A 24905-nucleotide genomic window follows, 5' to 3' on the forward strand; every position below is an offset into this window, starting at 1 on the left:
CAGAAGGATTGTGATCAACATTTGACTTTTGACCATTCAAAGTTGTGATAGTAATCTCTTTGACTCCATTGAGTGAATCCGTTGGTTGATGTCAATTCCCAATTTCATCTTGTAATAAAAATTTGGTCGACTCTTTCAAGTTTTGAGAAAAACTTTGAAGAGTTTTGATCAACAATCGATATATGGCCTCCCAATTCAACAAGTGAAATTGGTTTGCACCCTTATGATGCATCAGTTGTTTGATACCAGTTTCCAATCTCATCTTTATTAGCAAGTTTTAGTGGAACAACATTTGGTAAAATAACTAATGGGACTTGTTTTTAAAATATTGCTTCTTCCTCAAGTTCATCAACACAATTGTAAGGGATAATGGGAGTATAATTATGAGGTTGCTCAGTGTGATTATATCCAATACCAATTTTGTATTGCTGCTGGATTGCTTGCTCAACAACATTTGAAATCCCTTACAGGATTCGATCCATTTTCCACAGTTTACTTGAGTTTGTTCAAATGTTTTGTTGCATTCATTGTACTTTTTGAAAAAAAATTATACATAAGCATTTTTATCTGACAAAACATGCTTCAATTTCAAAATCTCTTTTTCTTTTTCATTCAATGTAGCTTTTAAATCATCTTTGTATTTTGAAACTAATGATTCAAGTTCAACAACGTGTTTTATCAGTTTTATGTTTGCCAGTTTAATATTTGCAAAGAAAATGATGCTGCAATTAGAACACAACTTTTGACAAATCTCAGGTGTTACCTCATCAGCAGCGGTTTGAGCGCTTTTTCATCAGCAGTTTGTGTATCTGTTGAAACATCACTTGTCATCAGCACTTGAATAATTTCGTTGTTGAAATCACTCTCTATCTGCTTTTCTTCACATGATTCCACATCTATAACCACAAGAGCTAGATCTTTAGTAGTCATCTCTTTAGGCAGATTATTCCAGTTAACAAATTCTTATGTGAAGAAACTTGGTGTTGTTATGGCTAGAAAAAGATGATCCAGGTGTGGAAACGGTGGCAAGCGAAACTTGTGTGTTGATAGGTGGAATGAAAGGAGGTTGAACAAATTGCATTTGCTGCATGGGTTGAGGTATGGATGCATACTGATACTAATATTGAGGATCAGTATTAGGCATTGTTGAGGTTTGAGGAAAAGGTGTTGTGGAATAGTTATTGAAGGATTGTTGTTGTGAATTAGGATGGAGAGGTGAACTTGGATAGGTTATTAAGGGTTGAACATGATTGGGACTAGGCAATGTGTGAGTTTTGCATTCCCGTGCAAAGTGTCCTAGTCTGCCACATTTATGACATGTCATTTTCGCACTTGTCATAACCCACATTTGTCCTATTATTGATTCCAGGAAATTTCCTTCTTATCCTTTTGTAGAATTTGTTTGTCTTGACTATCAATAATGCCAAGGAGTTCAGGATTTCCATTTCCTCCTGATCGATTGGATCTTGTGTTGCAAATCTTCCTTAATAAATGATAGATTGTCAGACACATGTGGAGAATTTTCTTAAACAACAAATGCTTAGTTTTCAACTACTATACCAATACCATTTGTTATGTCTATGTGATAGTCATAACCTTGGTCAGCAGTTTGGACAAATTAGGTTTCTTGGCATAGAAGTGCTGAACCGATGGTGAAATCATCGGCTTATTCACTAGCCAATATCAGCTAACTTCTCTCTCTCTCTCTCCCTCAAAAGTAAGTAACAAACTAGAGAACAGTCAGACTCAGATCTTAAAAATTTGGTAAAGTTCTTAGTATGATGGCATAAGTGTCCCAATTTTCTGGAAGTGACCTCAGAAATCAGTTGTTAAGAGCAGAGTTTGTGAAAGTAACATCAACCATTGTCAATTCACTGGCTAGAGTTGTGAATCGTTCATAATGTTGAGTTATACTCTCTTCTCTTAAATGACAAAATGCTCCATACTGCTAAGAATTTCATGAGTATTCTTAAAGACTTGTTGGGTTCCACCATATTGTTCTTTCAGCGTATGAATTAATCCACCAGAGATTTCATTTGGAATTTCCATGGAAAGCATTGCATGAGCTTTGGCATCTAATTCAACTTTCTGCATATCCTGATCAGAATAATCCTTAGGGTTCTTCTTAATTGTTTTGTTTCCATCCAACAACCAGTGTTCTGGTTGCACAGATGGTGAAGCATACATTGTGCCCAAATGTTGTATTATCCTCAAACAAACATGGGTGGTTTGGAGGTTGAACCAGTAATGTGAGGATCTTGTACAATCGACATGATTCTCAGTTCAACAAGTTTTTCACTAGCAACAGTTTTAGGCAGATATTTAGATCCTTTTGAAATCCGCAACTAGAATTATCAAATCGAGCTTAGATATTTGTTTCTGAATTGATTATTAGATCAAATTTAGAGATCCATGTCTATGATACCAATTGTTAGGATTCTAGATCTTAATCTAAGCTAATGAAAACAATTAACAATCAATGAAAGAGTAAACAACTGATCTAATTCTTTGTATGAATTAGTATCACTTTAATTGAAATCATATTTGAACTATAATTCAATTAGTATATGAAATAGACAAGCTATGCAGCGGAATTCATTTGAGCTAATTTACAGGTTTCATATGGAAGAACAACTATATATTAACTATGATCGAATGATTATAGTCTATTGCTCCACCTCAACCTTAGTTCATCATTCACTCTAATTTTCTAGTACAATAGTACACTGATCAGGTGAGTAGTGTGATGCGAAAAGTGTTAATGAAGAAGAGAATCTCTTCTTATTTATATACAAGTGATAAACTACTGATGAGCTAAAAGATGAAAGTGGCATATAACAAAAAGGGTTACAAACTATTGATGAATAAGTTACAAACAACTGACTAAAGAGAATCCTATGCTAACTACTGATCTTTGCTTGAAACAACTTATGTTTGACCCACCAGTTGTTAGTCTTCAATTGTATGATCATCTTTTGTGTCTTCGGTTCTTTTATATTAGCAGTTTGCATGGTCGGATGTTTGGAGCAATAGTTTACAAAAACTTCATAGTGGAGAACAGCTATTGTTTGTGTCAACAGTTGTTTGGTTTTTAGCTATCATTTCTTTGCAAGGTTCAACATCAACATTTCCAAAAACAAATCACTAGTCACGTGTACCTTTTGTAAGAAAATCGTTCATTCTGAAGATGACTACAGAAGGAATGTAAAGCCTGGACCCGGGTGCCCTACTTTGGCGTTGAATTTCCTCATAAACACATGTATAAAATAAGAGTTAATTAAATCTTTCTCGGAATAATAAAACTTCAACCATTCATTATTACACCAGTCAAATCTCTTTCAAATAAACATTAGAAGTTGTCTTAAATTCAAAACATAGTCCAAACATAACGAAACTCTTCCTTCTCCCGATGCCAGTCTTTATTCTTCAATGCCATGGGTTCTCCTCAAGCTAGCTGCCTCATTCTAATTGCATGTGTGCATACTAAAAGTTAGCTACACTGAGTGAGTTCAAGTTTAAACAAGTCACAAGTTATTCTCACACATACATGCATACTTACACGTGCGTATCCGAAGATACAATTCTTACACACATGTACTTACGTTCTTACCTCTTAATCATAATCCATATATTTATTCTAACATTCTTTCACATATATTATAGAGTCTGTCACTCTAACTCTTGCACAGATATTATAGAGTCTGCCATTATAACTCTTGCACAAATATTATAGAGTTTGCCATTCTAACTCTTGCACAGATATTATAAAGGTCTACCACACTAACTCTTGCACTGATATTAAAAAAAAGGCCCACGAACACAAGTGGGAAGGATGCACAAATATTATAGAGTCTGCCACTCTAACTCTTGCACGGATATTATAAGGGCCTACCACCCCAACTTTTGCATAGATATTATAAGGGTCTGCCACCCTAATTCTTGCACTCAAAACACACTTTAACTCTTACAATCATATGTGCATAAATACAATAACCACACACGGAAAATTCTTACAATATACAATTATATTCAAATAACGTATATAACTTATTTTCTTACAAGTATGCATACTACCCCAAAACTTTAGTATCTGGTGGCATCAGTCTAGTTATACTTATGTCTGGATCCTTACATATATGGGTAGAAGGGTAGGCATATCCCACCACACTTAATGCTTGTCCCTGTCTCATCGAGCCAGTCTATAGGGCTGGGTTATGTGATATAATTGGTACGCCGGTCTAGAGGGCCTCTGATTGTTTTGAGTATACTAAAGGTTTACATAAATGGTTTTCATATAAATAATTTTTTAGTCAACGTGTTCCCCCGCCCCCCCCCCCCCCCCACCCCCCATTTCAGGAAAACAAGTTAAGCAGCAATAGCATTAATTATAAAGTTAGATGCTTGCTACATGAAAATGACTTAGTTTTAAATTACTAAAATGTTTTTAATCAGATGAAACATTTTTATAAATCAAGCACTCAGATATTCAATATCTAAGAAATTTAAGAATAAATAAATATTTTATATTAAATAAAGTCTTCTGCTAAAACAAGCCCACAACTCTGATATAGTTACAAAACATATACTCACTGTTGGTCACATGCTTGAGTCTATGAAGTCTATGTGACATTAACTTAACATGATGTCTCCCCCACCCCACCCCATCCCACCCAAAACAGGAACTAATCTAAGAATTGTTTTATAACTAGAGGCAACTTGTTTATGACATGAACAGTCTAATTGAAGTAAAGTTGTATGAAAATTTTGTGTGATTTCATCTAGCTTTTTTGCACCGTGACAATGTAAAGTTAATACAAATTTATAGGTAAGCCAACAAAACAATACATTTTCCAGTGTGATCTCATGCTAAGCAGAAAATAAATCAATGTATTTTGTGTCTTGCCCAGCAAAAATTCACTTAAGCTCCATTTAAGCAAATCCCAGGTTTGATACCTCATAACCTATCTAGCAGATCCCAGGTTTCTAATAGAGCAAGCATGCTAAATTGTTTAATTAGACTTTCCAAACAAAAAAGTAAAAAAAAAAACATATGTTTTACAAGCTTAATAAATACATTTTTAAGCTGTTCATTTTAGAATATTTCCAATGCAAACTTGTCTTCGGTTCCGAGCAATATGAACATGCAGGTAATTACATGCATAAACCATTATTTGTCATTTTTATAAATGATTACGTGTTTATGTACTAGCATTTGTTTCATTTATATCTTTAGATCGCTGGTATTGGTTATGTGGTCCATAACGACTATTTATCGGTTAACAAAATATCATCTTCAAGAATTCATAATGATAATGGTAATTAATTTTAACTTGCTACTTTTAATTATTAAAACTGGATGTAATTATGCTGTAATTTTAGTATGAAATTGATCAACCAAAACTTTTCATTTTATAGGAAAAGAAAGACGTTTGGACAATTGATCTTTAAATTAATGTTGACATTGCAATTAAGGTAATATGTTAGTTTTTTGTTTCATTGTTAGGTGCCTAGGTCAGTTATAAATAGCCGCATAATATATGTTTTTTTGGTCAAATTGTTAGGTGTTTGGGAAATTTTTTTATACATGTTTTATTTTTCAATCAATAACAATGACTTTCATAAATGAAAAAGGAACTTTTAGTTATTTTTGAATCAATACTAATGTTTGTTTATATAGTTGATGATGACATGGTTGATATAATGAGAAGCTTTGGGAGTTAAGTTGTATGAAAGTGAAATTATCACCCAAAAGAACGTTTAGACTCCAGTGTAAGCATCTGGAATTTGAAATGTGTTACTTATTACACAGCTTCTTTTTCTAATCGTTGGAATATGTTTCGGATTGAGCTTATTATTAAAGTATAATATTATGATTTCTACAATTACAATCTTGTTGCACTTTTATTTTATATTTTGTATTGTAAATCTTGTAATTTATGTGCTAAACTTATTTGCCATTAAAAATAGTGCATACATTTAAATAGTTGTTTTGCTGACACAAGACTTGTGTCACAAAAGTTTTTTTTTATTGTAGTAAAAAAAAGTGTCATTAAAACTAATACAGTTATGTAATTATAATTACTTTTTAGAAGCACAAAAATTATACCATAAAAGTCTTTCTTTGTATTGTGGTAAAAAAAAGTGCCAGCAAAAGCTCAAAAACTGTGTGGCATATCGGAAAAGTGGCACTAAAAGGATTTAGCGTCACCGTTTCTAGTGACACTTATTTTGTGTGTCACACATTCTTACAGTGGTCTTTAGTAACACTTAGTAGCACTTTTTGTATGCCATTGTATGACAATTTTTTATAGCGTCTCTATTTATAGTGTTGTGTATACTTCATGATTAAGCTAAAAGAATCATAAGGTGTCTTATATTCAGGGTCGTCTCAACGTTTTTGAAGGCCTAAAGTGAACTAAAATGTTGAGGCATTTTTCGAAAACTATTTGATGTAAACCCTTCTCCATTACCCGGGCGGCGGGCTTAGGACCGACAATAATAAACTAATAAGTTTATAATAGGCAGAGTTAAAACAAATTAATTATTTTTAAATTGGGAAAATCTCATAGAATAGTAACCAACTTTCAAAAGTGTTCTAATTAGGTCACTGATGCATATTTTTCCCAAATCGGGTCACTAAATCTTCAAATCAAGTCTCACCGATTTTTGTGTACGTCAAGAAAGAAATGAATGATAAGATGTGGATGTCGGAATTTGCAATATATGTAGTTAAATTTAAAAATTTTTAAAAAACGTTAATTATATTAAAATTTAAAAATAAAAAATAAAATTCACGTCGCTACTTAACGTCAACTTCAAAAAAAAGATAAAAAGATTTCCTATGTGAAACAGAAAAGAAATTGGCTAAAAAAACATGTTAAAACTTTTAATTTAATCAAACACGAAAGTTGAGTGACCTAATTGGAACAGTTTTTAAAGTTAAGTGACCTAATTGGAACACTTTTTAAAGTTGGTTACTATTCTATGAAGTTGCCCATTTTAAATTTTGTTTTGTAATTGATTTATTATTATTATTATTATTATTATTATTATTGCACCTTAGCTTCTGTCTGTCTTTATTATTTATTATTTTTTTTCTGTTATGCTTACATAATCAAATGATGAACTGGGCTGGCCCTTTAACAAGTTATCAATAAAAAAGCCACTTTAACGCTTTGTTTCATAGTTTCATTTAAAAAGAGAAAAGAAAAAAAAGGAAACCAGAAGAGAAAGGAAAGGAAAATATGTGATTTTATTTTGTGTTCCCTAGTTTTAATGAAAAGAAAGGAAAGTGTATATTTATGTGTTCTCTAGTTAGGAGGAAAAGAAAAGAAAGCTACAATTTTACCATTATATCCTTACGTTACTTTCCAAGTGTCCATTACTCGTTTAAAGCAAAACAATTAGCGAGCCCAACTCGAGCTTTAGAAACAAAGCTCAAAACAGCCGAGCTATTGTTTACAAATTTATGAATTTGCTACATAGGGAGGTCCAAAAAGAAAATTCCAAATATAAAGTAGCAATTTCCATTACAGGACCAAACATGAACCAGGGATTCATGAATATCATATCAAATTCACCATAATTCAACTACAAAATTAACATCAAAACATATGTTATGCCCTAATTAAGAATTTTGACAAAATCCGTCGGTCAAATAAGTGTCAGTTTCATGAAGTCTACATGATCAGTTTACTATTTTGCCACTAACAACTTACAAACAGTTGGAAACAAAATCAAATAACCGATTCGATCGTGATCGTTAGGGAAGAACGAACCGACCTCAGGCCTTAGATCGTTAGGGGATTGAAGGTATTCCGTATACTCATCTACTTCCGATCACCCCCTCCTTTCCCCGTCTTTGGTTTTTCTGGTGATGAACGGCTGGTTAGTTGGAGAAGATTAGAAACATTTGGACGAGGGCAATATAGTAATTATAACCCAGTTCTTTTCCTTTCCCTTCTATTCTTTCCGATTTGGAAAGAAAGGCAATACCTAACTCCTCCCACTTTCTTTTCCTTTCTTTCCAAAAACCAACTCTGGAACACAACGTAAATCTATAGTACATAAGCCTTATAATATTTAGAGGCCTAATAAAGTTGGATGCCCAAAACGATGGTCTGACTTAGCTGGCCTACGGACCGGGCCTGCTTAAATTGCACGAGGTGAATTATTAGAAAACGTGGCTCTAAAACATGTCATTTTTCTTTTCCACCAATATAACTTGGAGCCTTTCATGTGACCTTAGACTTATCTAGGAAACGCGACTAAACATATAATTATATAGTATATGAGGTGGTGTAGACGTGTAGTGTTAGAAAAGTTGCATTAGAAACTTGGCATACGTCTAATCTTTTAATATATCTTCTCTGTATAATTGCATTTGAAATCATTTTTAAGATGAACGTATTTTGTTTAGTTAATGGTTACTATATGCAATTTGCAATTCAGAATTTATCTTTTAACTGAATCACAGATTTCAATTTGTATGACACGTTAACCTGGCTCAATTATTCATTTTGTCAAGTCAACTTTAAATTATAAATTTCTCGCCACCAAACACCCAACTTTTTAAAATATGAAAAGGAGAAGCAACTAGTTTATAAAATATCACGTTTAAAGGACTTTATAGTTTTTTTATCAAGTCAACCATCCTTAATACCCTCGCTTCACATGGTGAAAGTCTTTACTTTCATTATATATAATTATATATAGTTGGTAGACACTTCATTTACATTTTGTTTTCTTTTTCTTTATAAACAAGTACACCATTATACACGTATTGTATCAGTAAACAAAAGCATTGAATGTCTTTTTATTCTTTCTTGGCTCAACTTGTTAAGTGCTCAATCACTCAGTATATGAGGTATTTAAATTAATCGTTGTAGTTTAAGATGGCTTGTATTTCTTTTAGACTGGCGCATATGATTATACTAATTTAACCTGATTTAAAATTTGTTAATTGTTCTTATACAAGAGATTTTGGCAAATGTCCTCCATATTAAGGTATTTTCTTTTCATGAGAAAGCCCAACAATTATATCCTACATAAATTTTTATTACTATTATTATTAATTTTAAGAAATAAAAAAAAGGAAAGAAATATATAAATTATGCGACACTTCATCCGTATGTGCACACATTATTTTTTGTGTTTTGGTTTGGGCCTTTAGTGACCACAACAAACTTTGTGGGTCCAAGACTTTTTGCTCAAAGATATAATAAATAAGAAAATGGTTCTTCTTCTTCTTGTTTTTTTTTTCTTTTTTCTTTTTTTACAAATTGAATTCTAATAGTTCTATCTTTTTATAGTTGATCGATAATAATTTTATCTTAGGAAATAGCTTATATCGGTCTCAACTTCATACTAATTATTTTCATTTGACATCTGTAAAAAAAACTTAACGTCAATAAGTATTTTCCAAATTTTAAATTGATGTTTTAGGGTTTTGATCAGACTTATGAGTTTTTGAGTTCTTGTTCTGCTGATAAAATAGATTATGAAGAAAAGAGAAATTGGTGCTCACAATTTTTAGTGTTTTGTGAAGATAAGAGACGTTCCAAAGATCGGTATTTTCTCGTTGTACCTCTAACTGTTTACTCTTTTGTATCTGATTCCATATACTTGAAGATTGTTTGTTTCGAGTATCTGATGATTATTGTAAGCCTCTAGTATACCTAAAGAAGACTTTGTATTGGTATTATTTGTAATAGTGGATTTAAAGCGACTCTAGTAGTCCAGTGGTTTTACTCTCGTCTTGAAAGGTTTTTCACATTAAAATTATTGTGTCCATTTTCATTTAAAGTACCATATTTATTTGCATTCTCATAAGTTTATTCGAGTCGGGAAAAAGTTTAACCAAACAAAAATTAATTCCGTACTACTTGTTTATCGTTTGTGGCTATTCATTTTTTTCCCAACACTCCATTCATATATGGTTCCTTCAATATCATCAATAATGTGATATATTCTTTCACTACATATATTGTTGACTGTTCTTTTATAATTTGGTAGAAAAATTAATTATTTACACTTTTACATTTTCTTGATTTAAGATAGAAAAATACAAATCACATTTATTTTAATTATTATTTGGTTTTTCTGTTAGTTTTTACCAATAACAGAGAGTACGTTCTTTCAAAAAAAAAAAAAGAAAACGACAATAATTAAATTGTCAAAACTAATATTAATGTTAGTGAGAGGACCCTACGTGGCCAACTAATTACATGATTAATCAGCATTTGTGTAATGTATTAACAATTGTTTTAGTTTAATATTCCGTTTATATTTGGTTATTGTTTTCTTAAATCAGACTATTAAGTTAATTAATCCATCTACTAGTTCATGCCACTTCATGGTTCGCTGTCAACTTGTAGTTTAATTAAACTAATATTTACACGATGAAGTTATTCAACAAACGATGGACAAAAATGAGAATGATGAGAATCATTTATAACACAAATAAATATGTAAAAAAAAATAATAAAAAAATTATGATTCAAAAATTAATAAAAAAATACAAAAAAGTAAAAACACAAAACTGTTTATACTATCTTCTCCGTTGTTAAAAAAATTAAAAATATAATGTTGTAAGAAAAACTTAATTGTGTCCTTTTGTTTATCAATGTGTATTGTTTTTATTTTTGTCTTTAATTGTGTATTTTTTTTTCATATTGCGTTATATTACTCAAATTGTGTTATATTTTATACGGCATTGTGTTTTATTTTGTGATATATTGTGTCTTTTTTAATTATCATCGTGTTTTTTGTTTATTTTCGTCGTTGTGTCTTTTTTTTTTTTGAACGGGAATGGCGGGGAAACATTTTAATTAATTTTATTTTTTATTTTGAGTTATGATTTTTTATTATTATTTTTTTGATTTTCTTTTTGAAGCGTTTTATGTGTGATTTATAAATATTTCTCACACTTCTCATTTTTATTTTCTTTTGTATTTTATCTTTTTCCTAAAAAAAATTATTAATTTTTTCAACAGCCAAGCGTTTCCTTTATTTACAATTTTGCCTCCCCAAATCTTACACTCCCTCTCAAGAACTTGAACATGAGTCTATATAAACAAAAAGGATTCTCCTCTTACTAGTGGGCCAAAGCCCAAGTGACAAAAGAATTATTAATAAAAGTTTGTTCGTCGGCCGTTTATAATAATAATAATAATAATAATCACCCACCATTTAGATATACTTCTTTCAATTTCATCGTCAATGTGAAACATCTAATTTATCATAGTAGGTATAACCAAAAGGGTTGGATTCAAATCTAGTGTTCTTTTAAAAAATGAAAAGAAAAATATTTCTCAAAACTAATATTGCATGCCGGACATTTACGTGGCCAATGGATTACATGATTAATCATCCATTAAATAGCTTACTTATAGCAATCTCTATAGTTAAGATGCCTCTAATATTTTTTAAATCTTTAACCAATAATGAATATATAATCCAAGTATTACGTTCATGATTGACTTTCAAAAAAGAATATTGCTTATCATCAACTTGTGTTAAATTTAAGAAATGGAATGTGAAATCTGAATTTGAGATCATTGGATCAAAAAAATTATAAAATTTGACGTCACCCGTTATAAAACTAGGTGACGTTACCCTTGCATAGCACACTGGAGAGAGAAACAAATACAAAAAAATAAACTTGAACTTTAAAACTCAAGGTAAATTCTAAATGAGAATCACTTTTGAGTTTTAAAAACTCAAAAAAACTTAATGTAACATTTTTTTTAAATTTTTTTACACATATTTAATATATGTAGGTTGAATATACGTAAAAAAAATTACAGAATTTTTTACGCACCGAGTCAAATTATTACACATGTGTAACGGACGTTTAAATTTGTGTAATCACTTATATTTTTATTCTCTCTCATACTTTAATTTTTTAATCATATTTAATCTCAATCATATAATCTAATCTATTTAATTAAATATGTGGTCAAGAATGAAGTTCTTAAACCTTAACAAGGTTCTCAAAATATTCATCCCCTAAAACCCAATACATATATATATATGATGCGTATCATTACAGAACTGATAAATTATTTAAGAACTTAAAGAAACTATTAATAACTAATGTTTTTTATAAAAAAAACTTTGTATCTTAATTCCCAGCAAGAAAATCATATGTTTTTCAAAGTCTACGTTAAAGATCATCTACTTTTTTTTTTCATTTTTTATACCACTCCAAAGATTCATTAAGAATTATAAAGGGCCATAAAAATTGATTATCTTTAACAAACGGGGATTGAACTGGATTTACAACTTTATAACCGAATAGCAAGCAAATTCACAATTATTTTATATTGTATAGATTTTATCCCCCGTATTACGGGGGATGTTTTACATTATTCGTTTTTAATATTTATATATATATATATATATATATTTGGATTTTAATTTTATTTATTGTAAGAAAGTTAATAATTAATATACTATGATGAAATGGTTTCACAAATAAATGATATGTTATAATCCGGTTTAAAAGCTATCTGGGTTTGGTGATACCCATTACCCGTTTATTTTATTTATTATAAAATTGTTTCTTAATTATAAATAATATCTTTTTTTAAAATAAAATAGGATATTAATTTTTAGTATATTCCTATTTTCTAAGATTTTCATATCAAATATTTGATGAGATTATTTTTTAATATAATGAGATGTTATAACCCGTTTAAGAGCTATCTAGGTTAGGTGAGACCTTTATCCGTGAATTCGGGTCAAATGCGTGAGAAGCCTTCATTTACAAATAAAGTAATCTGATGGCTTGAGAAAATGGTTGTTTTACATTTTTCGTTTTTTAATATTTATTTTTTGGATTTTAATTTTCTTTATTGTAAGAAAGTTAATAATGTGGTTATGGTTTGATGATGAAAGAGTTTCATAAATAAATGATATGTTATAATCCGTTTAAAAGCTATCTGGATTTGGTGACCTATGACCCGCTTATGGTTTTTACTATAAAATTGTTTATTAATAATAAATAATATCTTTTTCTTTTTAAATTGGATCTTAAATTTTAGTATATTCCTATTTTGTAGGATTTTCATATCAAATAATTTGTAAGATTAATTTTTAATTTAATGAGTTGCTATAACCTGTTTAGGAGCTATCTGGTTTTGGTAAGACCCATATCCATGAATTTGGGTTAAATCAATGAGAGGCCTCCATTTAAAAATCAAGAAATCTGGTGGCTTTCATAAAAGAGGGGAGCGACCACATCACGACACATAGGATTTTTTGGTTTTCGTTTATATATATTATAGATATTAATCAAACTTGTTGGTTGATAATCCAAAATTAAAGTAGGGTTAGAGACCTTTGGGATAAGCGTGATGAATGATGCATTGCATCTTTTGGGATTCGGTGATTTTGGAAAGAATCTATAGCGCATGCCATAACATCATTTTGCATCAATGACCAATGTTTCTTATAAAAAACAAACGAAAATCCATCCGGTCCCGGGGCCTTATCACTGCCACATTCCCATATAGCTTCTCGAACTTCCCTGAGAGAAGGAATCATTTCAAGAAATCTAACCGAGAAGGAATTAAATTCTTAAAAACATTGTCTTGCTCTATTAAATTTAATTTCCTCGAAATGTTTGAATATACCCGCATGGATTGATAAAAAAAAATCTTTAATTTCATCTTGGTTCGATCTCCACATACCCCTCGATGTTGGATCCCCATTATCGTTGTTTGTCTTCTCTTTTTGTTAATCAAAGCATGAAAAAACCTCGTGTTTTCATCACCTTCATTAGCCCATTTAAGCATAACGTTTTGTAAAAGTTCTTTATTCTTCAAATTTTCAATCCCTTACAACTACACCCATATAGTCTTTCTCGCTTCATTATTTTTTTTAACTTAAATCCCATTTTCTAACTCCCCTTCGATGATCTCCATTTGGGAATAAAGATCCTTTTGTTTTCCGGTCTGCATCAGTTTTCTATTCGCATTTCAAATCTTCAACTCCGTTTTGACCAATTTCAGTTTTTCTTTAAGAGTTAGAATGAGAATTGCACCCTTCATTCCCCTAAGCCTCGAGGACCACCTATTCATATAAATCAAATTAATTAAAAGTTAGGGTGCAGAGGGCACAACCAAGAGGGCACAACCAAAAGATTTTCAGACTACCATAAGATCCAACCGATCTTTCACTGTCATCTCAGTTTTACCCTAAAGTACTCTAAGGTGTGGCACCACCTGCCACTCCTTTCAATCACCCTTAAGAATTTTAATTTATAATTAAAATTTACTAATAAATTAAAAGTTTAAAAACACAAAAATAAATAAAAATTAAATTCAAAATAAAATAAAATAAAATCTATGCATTTTTATTTATTTTTTTGTTTTTAAATTTATAATTTATTAATAAACTTTAATTAAAAGTTAAAAAATTGTTTAGGGTGATTTAAAGGTGGACTTATATTTTCAGTTTTTAGCTTTAAGAAGTTTTGATATTTATGAAAGCTTGATTTCTACTTATGAATTTTAATAAATTTTATACATGAAATGAATCAACTAATTTGTATAAACTAGCAAGTTGCCTTTAGATTTTCCAATCACAGCTAATTGTCCAAAGTTTAAGTTGATGGGGTCGCTTTTGCCAATTATACATGTCGCCCGATTCTTTAATAAATAGTTTTTTGTTGACGTTGACTTAACTTCATGTCTATATATTCAGGGCTAAAGCCTTGAGACTTCCATTCATCACCTTTGATCAGAGTTGAAAGATAGCTGATTCAATAATCATTGGTATATTGGCTCATTATATGTTCCTGTGATTCTATTTCATTTATATTATTTACTAATAGATATGATATGGCAGCCTAAAGGATGAGCCACCCAAGCACAAGCTCTGGTCCTGCAGTTCCAACCACTCCGGAGAACCATACGATTTCGATTCCTCCTTCAGTGCTACCAGAAAAAAAACTACCTTGTTTGGATCTAATTCAAGGTAATTAATCTCTCAAATGTTTTGTTTGTTTTGTTTTATGGATATATGTTTCATGTAAGATGTGTTTTTTTTTAAGAGCAACGTTAAACTACAAGAATACGTGAAGTAAGCACCGACAAAATATAATATAGAAAGGTTACTGGTCTAAAGTTAAAACCCAAAAATGAGGCAAATTGTAACTGACCAGATTGTTTAAATTGAAGGAACTAGTAGAGACAAATACATTGAACGCGGTATTCCACTTTACGAAGCAGCCATCAAAGGAGATTGGAAGTCTGCTGAATGCATTCTTGAGAAACAGCCAGATCTGATAGGTTATGCTATCACTGAAAACATGGAAACGGTGCTTCATGTTGCAGCTTCAGCAGAGAGGACCAAGGCTGTGGAAGACTTTGTGACAAATCTTGTACAATTGATGGAAAGGGAGGATCTTGAGCTACAAAATAAAAACGGGGAAACTGCCCTCAGTTTAGCAGCTCAGGCAGGAAACATTGAAACAGCAAAGATAATGGTGGAAATGAATCGGGGATTGATTGAGATCCCTAATGACAATAAACTTAAGCCACTCTATATGGCTGCTTTATTTACGAATGCTGATATGGTGAGTTATCTGTATGATAACTCTAACCAGATGAGGGGTGATTATTGGGACAACAGGAATCGGGGTTGGGTCCTACAAAAGTGTGTTGAAGGTGAAATCTTTGGTAAGTAGTTCTTTCATGTTGGCATTTAATTAGCAAGTTTTCTTTTCTTGTCCGTTTACTTTTATGCGTCAACCTATTCAACTCCTCTGATAAAGCGATCATATATTCTTGTGCAGATGTTGCTATAAAAATACTTAATGATCGCCCTGAATTAACTAATAAGAAGGGTTTGCTTACCGACATTCTCTTAGCTTTGGCTAAAAATACTAAGGTATTTGAAGGAGAAAAACCAAATTTTGTCATCAGATTCATCAAGTCAAGTAAGTTTGTGCTCTCCTTGTTAAATGTTCTTAGCATCATCATACTTTCGACACATGAACACTAATGCTTGTGATTTGGAGGTGTAGTTACAACTGATCTCACCTCTATCTATTAGCTTCTACGAAGCAGTAGTTTATTCTATTCATTCTATTAATTTTTTAAACGTTTTATGTGTTAAATACATTAACAAAACCAAAGAATGTGGTAGTCTCTGTTTGTTGGATGATTGGAATTTCAACTATCAGTATAAAAATTTTAAAACTTAATAACTAATATTCTGTTATAGTTATACACAACTAATATCCAGATACTTATGCCAATTTATCTCTTTGTATACAATATGATGGTCTTCTTGATTGTTCTTTTTTCCCGTTTTGCGTGTCAATGCAGGTTCCCGTGAAAAACAAAGTGAATTAGCCCTGAAATTACTAAAAATAATATGGGAAAAAATTGCCAAAATGTCAAAGACCGATATTGATGACATACTCCGAGGGCCGGGTGTTGACCTTAGTAAGGAAAAAAAAGATAAAGAATGTGAAGCTCTGCCATGCTTACAAAAAATTCTGGAAAAAATGGACATGATGATGCCTAAGAGCGAGACTGTAACTCAAAATCAAGAAAAGAAGAGCGAGACTGTAACTCAAAATAAAGAAAATAAGAGCGAGTCTATAACTCAAAATAAAGAAAAGAAGAGCTATCCTACCCGAGTACTTTTTGTTGCTGCCAAAGCGGGCAACACACGTTTTATAACCGAGATTATTCGCTTGTATCCTGACGCGATATGGAAAGTAGATGACAAAAACAAAACTATCTTTCACTTAGCCATCAAACGTCGTCAAGCAAAGATCTACAATTTGTTATATGAGATTGGTGCGATGAAAGATTTAATAACTCCGATAAAAGACGCAAAGGGTAATAACATGTTGCATATGGTTGCAAAGAGTGGTAAGGAAAATAGATTTCAAGATTTGTCTGGAGTTGTCTTACAAATGCAACGAGAGTTGTTATGGTTCAAGGTATACCTTTCTTTTGTAGTTTATATATCATCTTTCCTCTTTCATATGTTCTTAAGATCCACTTGGATGCGAAACGTATAATAATGTTGCAAAAACTCTAAGCTTGAAAGGAAAACAAGTACTATGCATTCCTCCTTCTAAATCATTTTATTTAAGAATTCTTAATTATTAATTAATAGTTTCTTAAATATTCATATTTAATACATTACGTACTTACGATTTTTTTAAGTACAACAAAAAAATTGTTTTAGGGCAATTTTTACGTGACATCTTAACTGTTTGACCGAAACGGTTTTGACGTACAAAGAAATTAGTTTTGAATCATTAAATGACTTGATATTCCAGGAGGTAGAGCAAATGATCCCACCTCAGTATAGACAAAAGAAGAATAATGCTGGTGAAACACCAAAAGACTTGTTCACTAAAAAACATGCAGACTTGGTAACAAAAGGAAAGGAATGGATGAAAGATACAGCATCACAGTGTATGGTGGCAGCAACCCTCATAGCCACCATCGTGTTTGCGGCTGCTTTTACGCTTCCTGGAGGTTACAACCAGGACACTGGTATTCCGTTCTTCCGCAAAGAACCATCCCTCATTATTTTTGTGATTGCTGATGCAATTTCTTTAATATCCTCGTCAACCTCGGTCCTCATATTCTTGTCTATCCTCACATCACGTTATGCTGAACATGATTTCTTGGCTTCATTACCCCGCAAACTAATATTTGGTATTACAACGCTCTTCCTCTCTATTGTAACTATGATGGTTGCATTTAGTGCGAGTTTCTTTGTACTTTATAATAAAAAGGTGGAGTGGGTCCCAATCACTATCACTAGTTTGGCTGTCCTGCCAGTCATTTTGTTCATTATACTGCAATTCCGTCTTGTGAAGGATGTTTACTATTCGACATATGGATCTAAATATCTCTTTAAGCCCAAGAAACGCATTCTTTACTATTAATCAAAACCTTTGTTACATGTTTTTTCCTTGCAACATTCATGCATTTATCATCCTCTTTTATTGTCCTTATATGCTTTTATTTGTAAACTTGTAATCATTTCGAGTAAAATAAGTTTTGATTTGTTTAGTCAGTTCCTTCAATTTGTTATCACTTTGATAAACACACATGTCCATGTTGGAAGGTTTAAGATATGCGACTCAATATCCATTGCATAGCATCTAATTGGCTAAATAACGACCTGTTACATAGATGTATGCTATTTATGTTTATTTAGTAATTGGATCTTATTACTTCTTTATATGACCTAAATAAGTTTGATAGGTCTTTTGAATCGACGCATGTGAATTAAAGTATTAGTTTATTAATTTTGTATTTGAAGCAAAGGTGTAAATAGGCTAAACAAATTTATAAATTTCAATCGTTCTCAACTTAAGTTTGCTTAGCCTCAACTTTTGCTCAATGAATCCTAATAAACTTTTAAACTTCATTATTTTTTTAACTAAAGCATATTTAATAATATGGGAATTTTCGATTTCTAAAACCTTCATCGTTTGAAAATAGATCTACAATTGTCTATATCGTAGAGATCAGAGTTAATTTATCTATTCGTTTTCTAAATTTTGAAACGTCTTAGAAAATGATGGAACAAAGACTTATATGTATTTCTTATGTGTTCATCGAACATTACAGAGCCAAATAAATAGAATTATACAATGTCATAATATAAGAAAAGCCAATAAGTAAGGTTACAATTACGTGACTGTAATCAGACAAGATATGAGGTCAAAGGACTTTGAAAGGAAGGAAATAATTACTCCAATACTCCCCCTCAAGTTGGAGTGTGTAGGTTTCTAACACCCAACTTGCCAAGGAGAAAGTGAAGTTGTTGAGCACTTAATCCCTTCGTTAGCAAGTCAGCAAGTTGCATGTTGGTGTTGATGTAAGTGGGCTGAATGTCTTTAGAATCGACTCGTTCACGAACAAAATAACAGTCCATCTTAACATGTTTTGTTCTTTCATGAAAGACGGGGTTATTTGCAAAATGGAGGGCTGTTTGGTTATCGCAATACAATGGAGTAGGACTGTCCAAAGGAACGCCCAATTAAGTTAAAAGTAATGTTGTAAAAGTAGGTTTACAAGCCCGAGTACTCCCCGAGTAATCGCAACAAGGTACGTCACCGAGGGGAGTTTCTTTAACTCCGCCTAGTTACTAAGAATTGATTAAAGATGGTCAACCTCAGCCAGAATCACATTTAGTCGGTGGACTTAAGCCGATTTTGACTTAGAAAATAAAACATAATTCTTATTTCTATAATATTAAAGAAAAAATATCATTTTTTTAATTAATGATTAGTATTTCTTAGAATAATTTATTGTGTTTTTCTTCTATGTATATTGATATTTACATATGTTGTTATAAATATTAGTAAAATAATGATATTTGATATATATATAATATCCAAAAATTAATTTTCTTTATATTTACCATGTCCGAGTACTCTCCGAGTACTCCTGAGTACTCCGAGTACACCCAACACCCCAGTCAACCGCCTAGGGTCTGCCTAGCGACTTTTTCAACCTTGGTTAAAAGACATCTAACCCATAGGAACTCGCTGACCGTAGAAGCCATTGAACGATACTCGGCTTCTGTAGATGAGCGGGAAACCACTGATTGTTACTTTGTCTTCTAAGATATTGGTGTCCCACCCAAGAGAAGCAAGTAACCTGTACGAGATCTGCTCATGTAGGGGCACCCAAGCCAATTAGAGTCACAATAAGCGGTTAAGTTGCAACCTTCCTCCCGTAGGAGAAGAACACTTGGGCTTGAATCACTTTCTCGACCACGCGCTTAGTTTCTTGAACACTCTTCATTGTACTTTGAATTTTGGAACTTGGATCTTTGATTGGAATCTGACTCGTAACCGGCTTGTCTTCTTTCAGTCCAATCATTTGAAGATCCCAACCTGCAAAATTCTTCATTCCAATGCTATTTCGTTTATCGGGACTTGTTATCTTGAGGCTAATCTTGTATAATCGGTCCTTGGTCCTTGTTGCCTTCATCAAAAGCTTACCTGTATCATCTTTAATGGTTAGCAAATCATGTTTCATGTGAATCTCGCATCCACCTTCCGTTGCTTGACCAAGGCTTATGATATTGCATTGTTGGATTGGGATGTAGTAGACATCAATCAACAGGCGCTGCTCCCTCGTTTTCCCTTCAATTAAAACCGACCCTTTTTCCCGAATATCAATACAAGATTCATCTCCGAACTTCACCGTTCCCGTTTCTTGTTCATTCAATTCATAAAAATACACTTTATTACCCGTTATATGATTCGATGCTCCGTTGTCGAGATACCAAACATCTTTCTCCATCGGCTCGGTTTCGAAACGCTTTGGAATCACACCATCTTCATTCAGTAAAACCGTCTTTTGATCACCTTTAATCATAAATAAAGATGGATCAAAATCATTAACTTTGTTCAAATTAGATTCTTCCTTTTTCTTCATACGTTCCGGGCACATAGATGCAAAGTGACCAAACTCATCACAACGGTAACACTGAACCTGTTATCTATCCTTTCTTCCCCTTTGACGATCATTGGTTCTTCTTTGTCCATTATGACTTGGCCCACGATCTTGACCACCTCAGTTTTCGCAACCATCTTGGTCCTCATCATCTCGGTTTTGACCTTCGGTTTCACGGCCTCTTCCACGCCCCTGTGAACTCGGCCAACCCTTACCTCGGCTACCGGACTGATCACACGACTTGCCTTTGTAACTACTTTCCGATCGATTGAAAAGTAACTGACCTTGCGAATTTGAAGCTCGTTCTCTCCCAATACGTTCCTCAAATGCCTTAAGTCTTCTAATAGCATCTTCAAACATCAAACTATCGAGATCAACACTTTGTTCGATTGAGGCTACTAGTTGAAAGTACTTATCTGGAACCGCATCCAGTAACTTCCTCACTAAGACATCTTGCTCGAACACGTGACCTAGACTCGTTGCCTTTGAAACCATTCTTGTTATTTTTCCTGCAAACTCGTCAACAGTCTCGTTTTCCGCCATCTTAAGTTTCTCAAATTCATTTTTCAAAGTTAGCAGTCGAGCCTTTTGAACCCGCTCGGCTCCAACATACCGTGCCTTCAAAGTCGTCCATATTTCTCGGGCATTCTTGTACTGAGAAATCTGAAGAAGAATATCACCATCCATCACTTGAAACAAAAACGATCTTGCCGTTTTATTCTTCTTCTTATCAATAACCACACCCTCTTGTGGTTGAACAACATCCCATAGGTCTTGATCATTCAAGATCCCTTCCAACACAATCGCCCATGTGATGTAATTAGTTCCATTTAGCTTTGCAACCTGTAACGAAATCCCCCCACTCGCTTTGGGTTGGATTATTGGTCTTCCTTCGTCACCTGCCATTGACGTCGACAAACCCCTTTGCTCCACTTCTTTGGAACAAACACAAACCAAATAATCTGAACAACTTTTCAGAACCGAACCCGCTGTTCACGAAATAAATCACACCTTGGTTAAAACCTAACTCGTTCAACCCGTGTAAAAAAACAAACTTTGAATCAAACCTACTCGTTCGCGAACCCGGTTAACGAATACCTCTCGAAAAACCGAATCGCCAATTGTTGTCTTCGAAACAAAAACCAAACCTTTTTTGACTTTTGCTTTCTTCAATAAAAATAATAATAATAACTCAACTATTATTTTCTTCTTTCAATTCGTTGTAACAGTAGCACCAATTCAAGAATCAAAATATGAGTTTTTTTCTCGAAACCTGTGCACATCCAATCTCAACAAATAATAGTATTTCTTTTGAATTGCTTTGCACTGGTTAGAAAACTCCACTTCAACAGAGTATCCGATCGGAACCCACCGCCAGAAACTTTTGACTTTTGCAATACCTCTTTAATCATAAAAGCACGATCGCCGATCACGATTGACAGATCCTTCTTGGTTCGTAAGCCCTTCTTGGTTCCGATGCGCGATTGATAGCTCCTCCTCAAGCCACCGCTCGCCACCGACCGATTATCGATTTCTTGAACTTGGCTCTGATACCAATTCAAGTCCCAGATCGATAATCAAACACCAAACACCAAGTAAACGAACAACTCTCGTTTATAATAATCAGAAAATCTCACTCAAAAAACTGATTACAAACCCTAACTCGGTTTGACTCTTGATGAACCCTAACTCGGTTGCATCTACTTCTATTATTCTAATGTCTAACCATAACTCGGCTTATATAAACTAACCTAACTTTCTAGCCAAAACATTACCAAATATAATAAACCCTAATAATTCTTAGGCTGGGCTTTACACTTGGGCCAAACAACAATTGTGCCAACACAATCTAGATGTAAATACTAAAGAATATGCATGAAACTTAACATATATGGATTTTGATTAAAGATTTGAAACGATTATGAAGTATGGATTAAAACATGTTTAAAGGTGAAAACGCAAGTTTAAGATAGTGGATATCTTATCTTAAACTTAATAATAAATACATGTTCATAAAACACGTTAGTATGACCAAGATGTGATTTTTGACCTTAAGTATTTATATAGTGTACTCGTTTGAAATATAACTTCTTATGGACAAATTTATATATTCCAAATTAATCGATTTTTATGAAAATAATGATGATTTGGGGTTTTTAAATCCTAAACATGCCTGTATAAAATATGTTGGTTAATACGGGATTTTTATGGCACGAAATATGGATTTGTTAAGAATTACACATACACATGTTACCTGGTAAAAGTTAGAAGAAATGACTTCCAAAGATGTATAAATATAAGAAATTATAAATAAGAAGATTATAATATAACATGAAATGAAAGTACAAGTTTTAGGTAACAAAATAATAAACATATGTATAAATATATTTCGAAGAAAGTAGACAGGCTAAACATAAAAATAATAGGTATGGCAATATGGAAATCTATTGGAAAAAATATATCTATCTTCATTTTGAGAGAATAAAGATCACACTAGAAGGAGAATCTTCTATAAAAAAATATATATATAATTTTGCTCAACCAAGCAATATTGTTGGACAAACAACAAATATAGGAAGCTGATTACATTAAACTTGAAACGAATATAATAAAGTATACTCATAATATTTATATAACTATTTTTATATTTATATTAAAAATTATATTAAAACTCATCAATAATGGGTAGTCCAAAAAGTAAATGAAATTATCGGTTGGGAGAAAGCAACCACGTAAACGAAATAAACGAAATGACTAGTTGGGTGAAAACGACTAGCATAAACCGACTTTCGAGTCGAAAATGGTAACTACATTACTGTACACGTTTAGGATACGAGAAGACAACGGATCTCGGGTTTAAGCTGAGTTCACTAGTGAACTGAACATCAAACTCATAATGTGAGTTTCACGACCCCTTTTTACTGTTTTACTGTTTTTCAACTAGGCGGGAAACATACTTGCACTATTTTATGCGATAATTGAAACACAAGATGTTGATCATTATGTGAACATGAGTTTGTAGCCTTAGGGATCGAAAGATCAGTCACAACTATGGCTTAGCCTGGAATTATGAGTAGTACTACTGGGGTGACCTCCCTGCTCATGTCAATACACATTATCGAGTGTGGCGCATATAATTTTAATAATTAATCATAGAAGTTGGGCATACTTATGATTAATAGGTCTTGGGTTGGTTCTGGGATTATGTGTTGCATATTAACTTTGTATTCTTTGCAAGCTTACAAAGGATCATTCATGGTTTGGTTTAATTATTGCACTTATCTATGGTTTTCTTAATAACAACTGCTTTGTTATCGTGCCAACTAAACCCGTGAGCTAACCAACCTAGTGTTGACGTTTTTAAGTTTGTTTTTCAGGGAAAATTAAGTACGGAGATGTGGGTATTACAAGCATTGCATATTGGATCACCGCTTTTGAGGGATTTCATTTTTATAATCAAGTGCGTTTTGGGTAATAAATTTGAAATCCTAAAGTTGTGCTTTGTAACGCTTATAAATAAACTAGTTTGTAAAACTTAAAATATTTGGTGATCTATTAATGTAAAGTCGCACACTCGCATTTCCGCCTTTCCGGGTGTGACAGGTTGGTATCAGAGCCATTGGTTATAGTGAACTGGGGAGTCTAGTCTATAGCCGAATGACTCATTTAAAAACATTTTCACATCATAAGATTTTGTATACCTACATCTCGTTATACGACTGTTGTTGTCAAGGATATTGCCTTCATCATCTACTTAAACCGTACAATGTCTAATGCTATTAACTATCAAATCTTCTGTCGCCACACATAATTGATGCACGGTGTTCTCGTCTCTTTACCGCACTATCCATATGTACTTTCGGACAAATCGAAGCGGTATTCCTACCCCTTGGTATTCCTACCCCTAAAGGAGTAAAAGTGGCACCATAGCTTTATTATGCCTCCAAGGTGAGAGGATCCTCAACTTCAACAATGGGGATATCATTTGAATATGACACTACTAGGAATCGAGAGGATCAAGGAGGACATCTCACTAAATTGCAATTTTTTTTGGTTCATCAACCGCATGGTATGCTTGGAATACATACCAGTGTGGAGCGCTTAAGGGGATGACACATCACATTCTTTCGTGATACACAAATCTCGAGGATGAAACTAGTGTGGTCCCGAGTGAATAAAGGGTTACTCCTTCAATACTTAGGGTGGATCATCCATGTAAAATTCTTAGACGTGAACACACATTAGGATTAGCTTTCACGTCCATCTAATCTTTTACAACTCCCATCGAAACAATGATTATTGGCTAAGTGCTTATTGTCGTTAGTCGTAATTCGTCTCTAGTACGACTCAATGGACACTTCAATTACTTTAATCAGAAGCTTGAAACTGGACGAAGCTCGGAACACTATGTAAGGCGAATTATAACTACGGGTGCACACTTAATTATAA

At 32.7% G+C, this 24905-nt stretch overlaps 1 protein-coding gene across 1 annotated transcript; it reads left to right on the top strand.

The window, feature by feature from the left end:
- Positions 1-14861: 14861 nt before the first annotated feature.
- Positions 14862-17926, top strand: LOC143569948 (uncharacterized). The gene is made up of 6 exons (XM_077055730.1): positions 14862-14982; positions 15186-15686; positions 15803-15946; positions 16311-16457; positions 16599-16963; positions 17309-17926. Exons 1-6 carry the CDS (start codon positions 14862-14864, stop codon positions 17924-17926), a joined length of 1896 nt encoding a protein of 631 aa, XP_076911845.1.
- The last annotated feature ends 6979 nt before the right edge of the window (positions 17927-24905 follow it).

Source organism: Bidens hawaiensis, unplaced genomic scaffold (assembly GCF_021521415.1).
Source record: "Bidens hawaiensis isolate Kalapana, Puna unplaced genomic scaffold, B.hawaiensis_p1.1 tig00024807_1, whole genome shotgun sequence".
Lineage (NCBI taxonomy): Eukaryota > Viridiplantae > Streptophyta > Magnoliopsida > Asterales > Asteraceae > Bidens > Bidens hawaiensis.

What these genes read in the sequence shown, in the direction of transcription:
- LOC143569948 (XM_077055730.1), top strand. Translation starts at nt 14,862, where the DNA reads ATGAGCCACCCAAGCACAAGCTCTGGTCCTGCAGTTCCAACCACTCCG. An exon ending in TGTTGAAGGTGAAATCTTTG is followed by an intron (nt 15,687 to 15,802) that starts GTAAGTAGTTCT and finishes ATTCTTGTGCAG; the next exon opens with ATGTTGCTATAAAAATACTT. An exon ending in AGGGCCGGGTGTTGACCTTA is followed by an intron (nt 16,458 to 16,598) that starts GTAAGGAAAAAA and finishes CTCAAAATAAAG; the next exon opens with AAAATAAGAGCGAGTCTATA.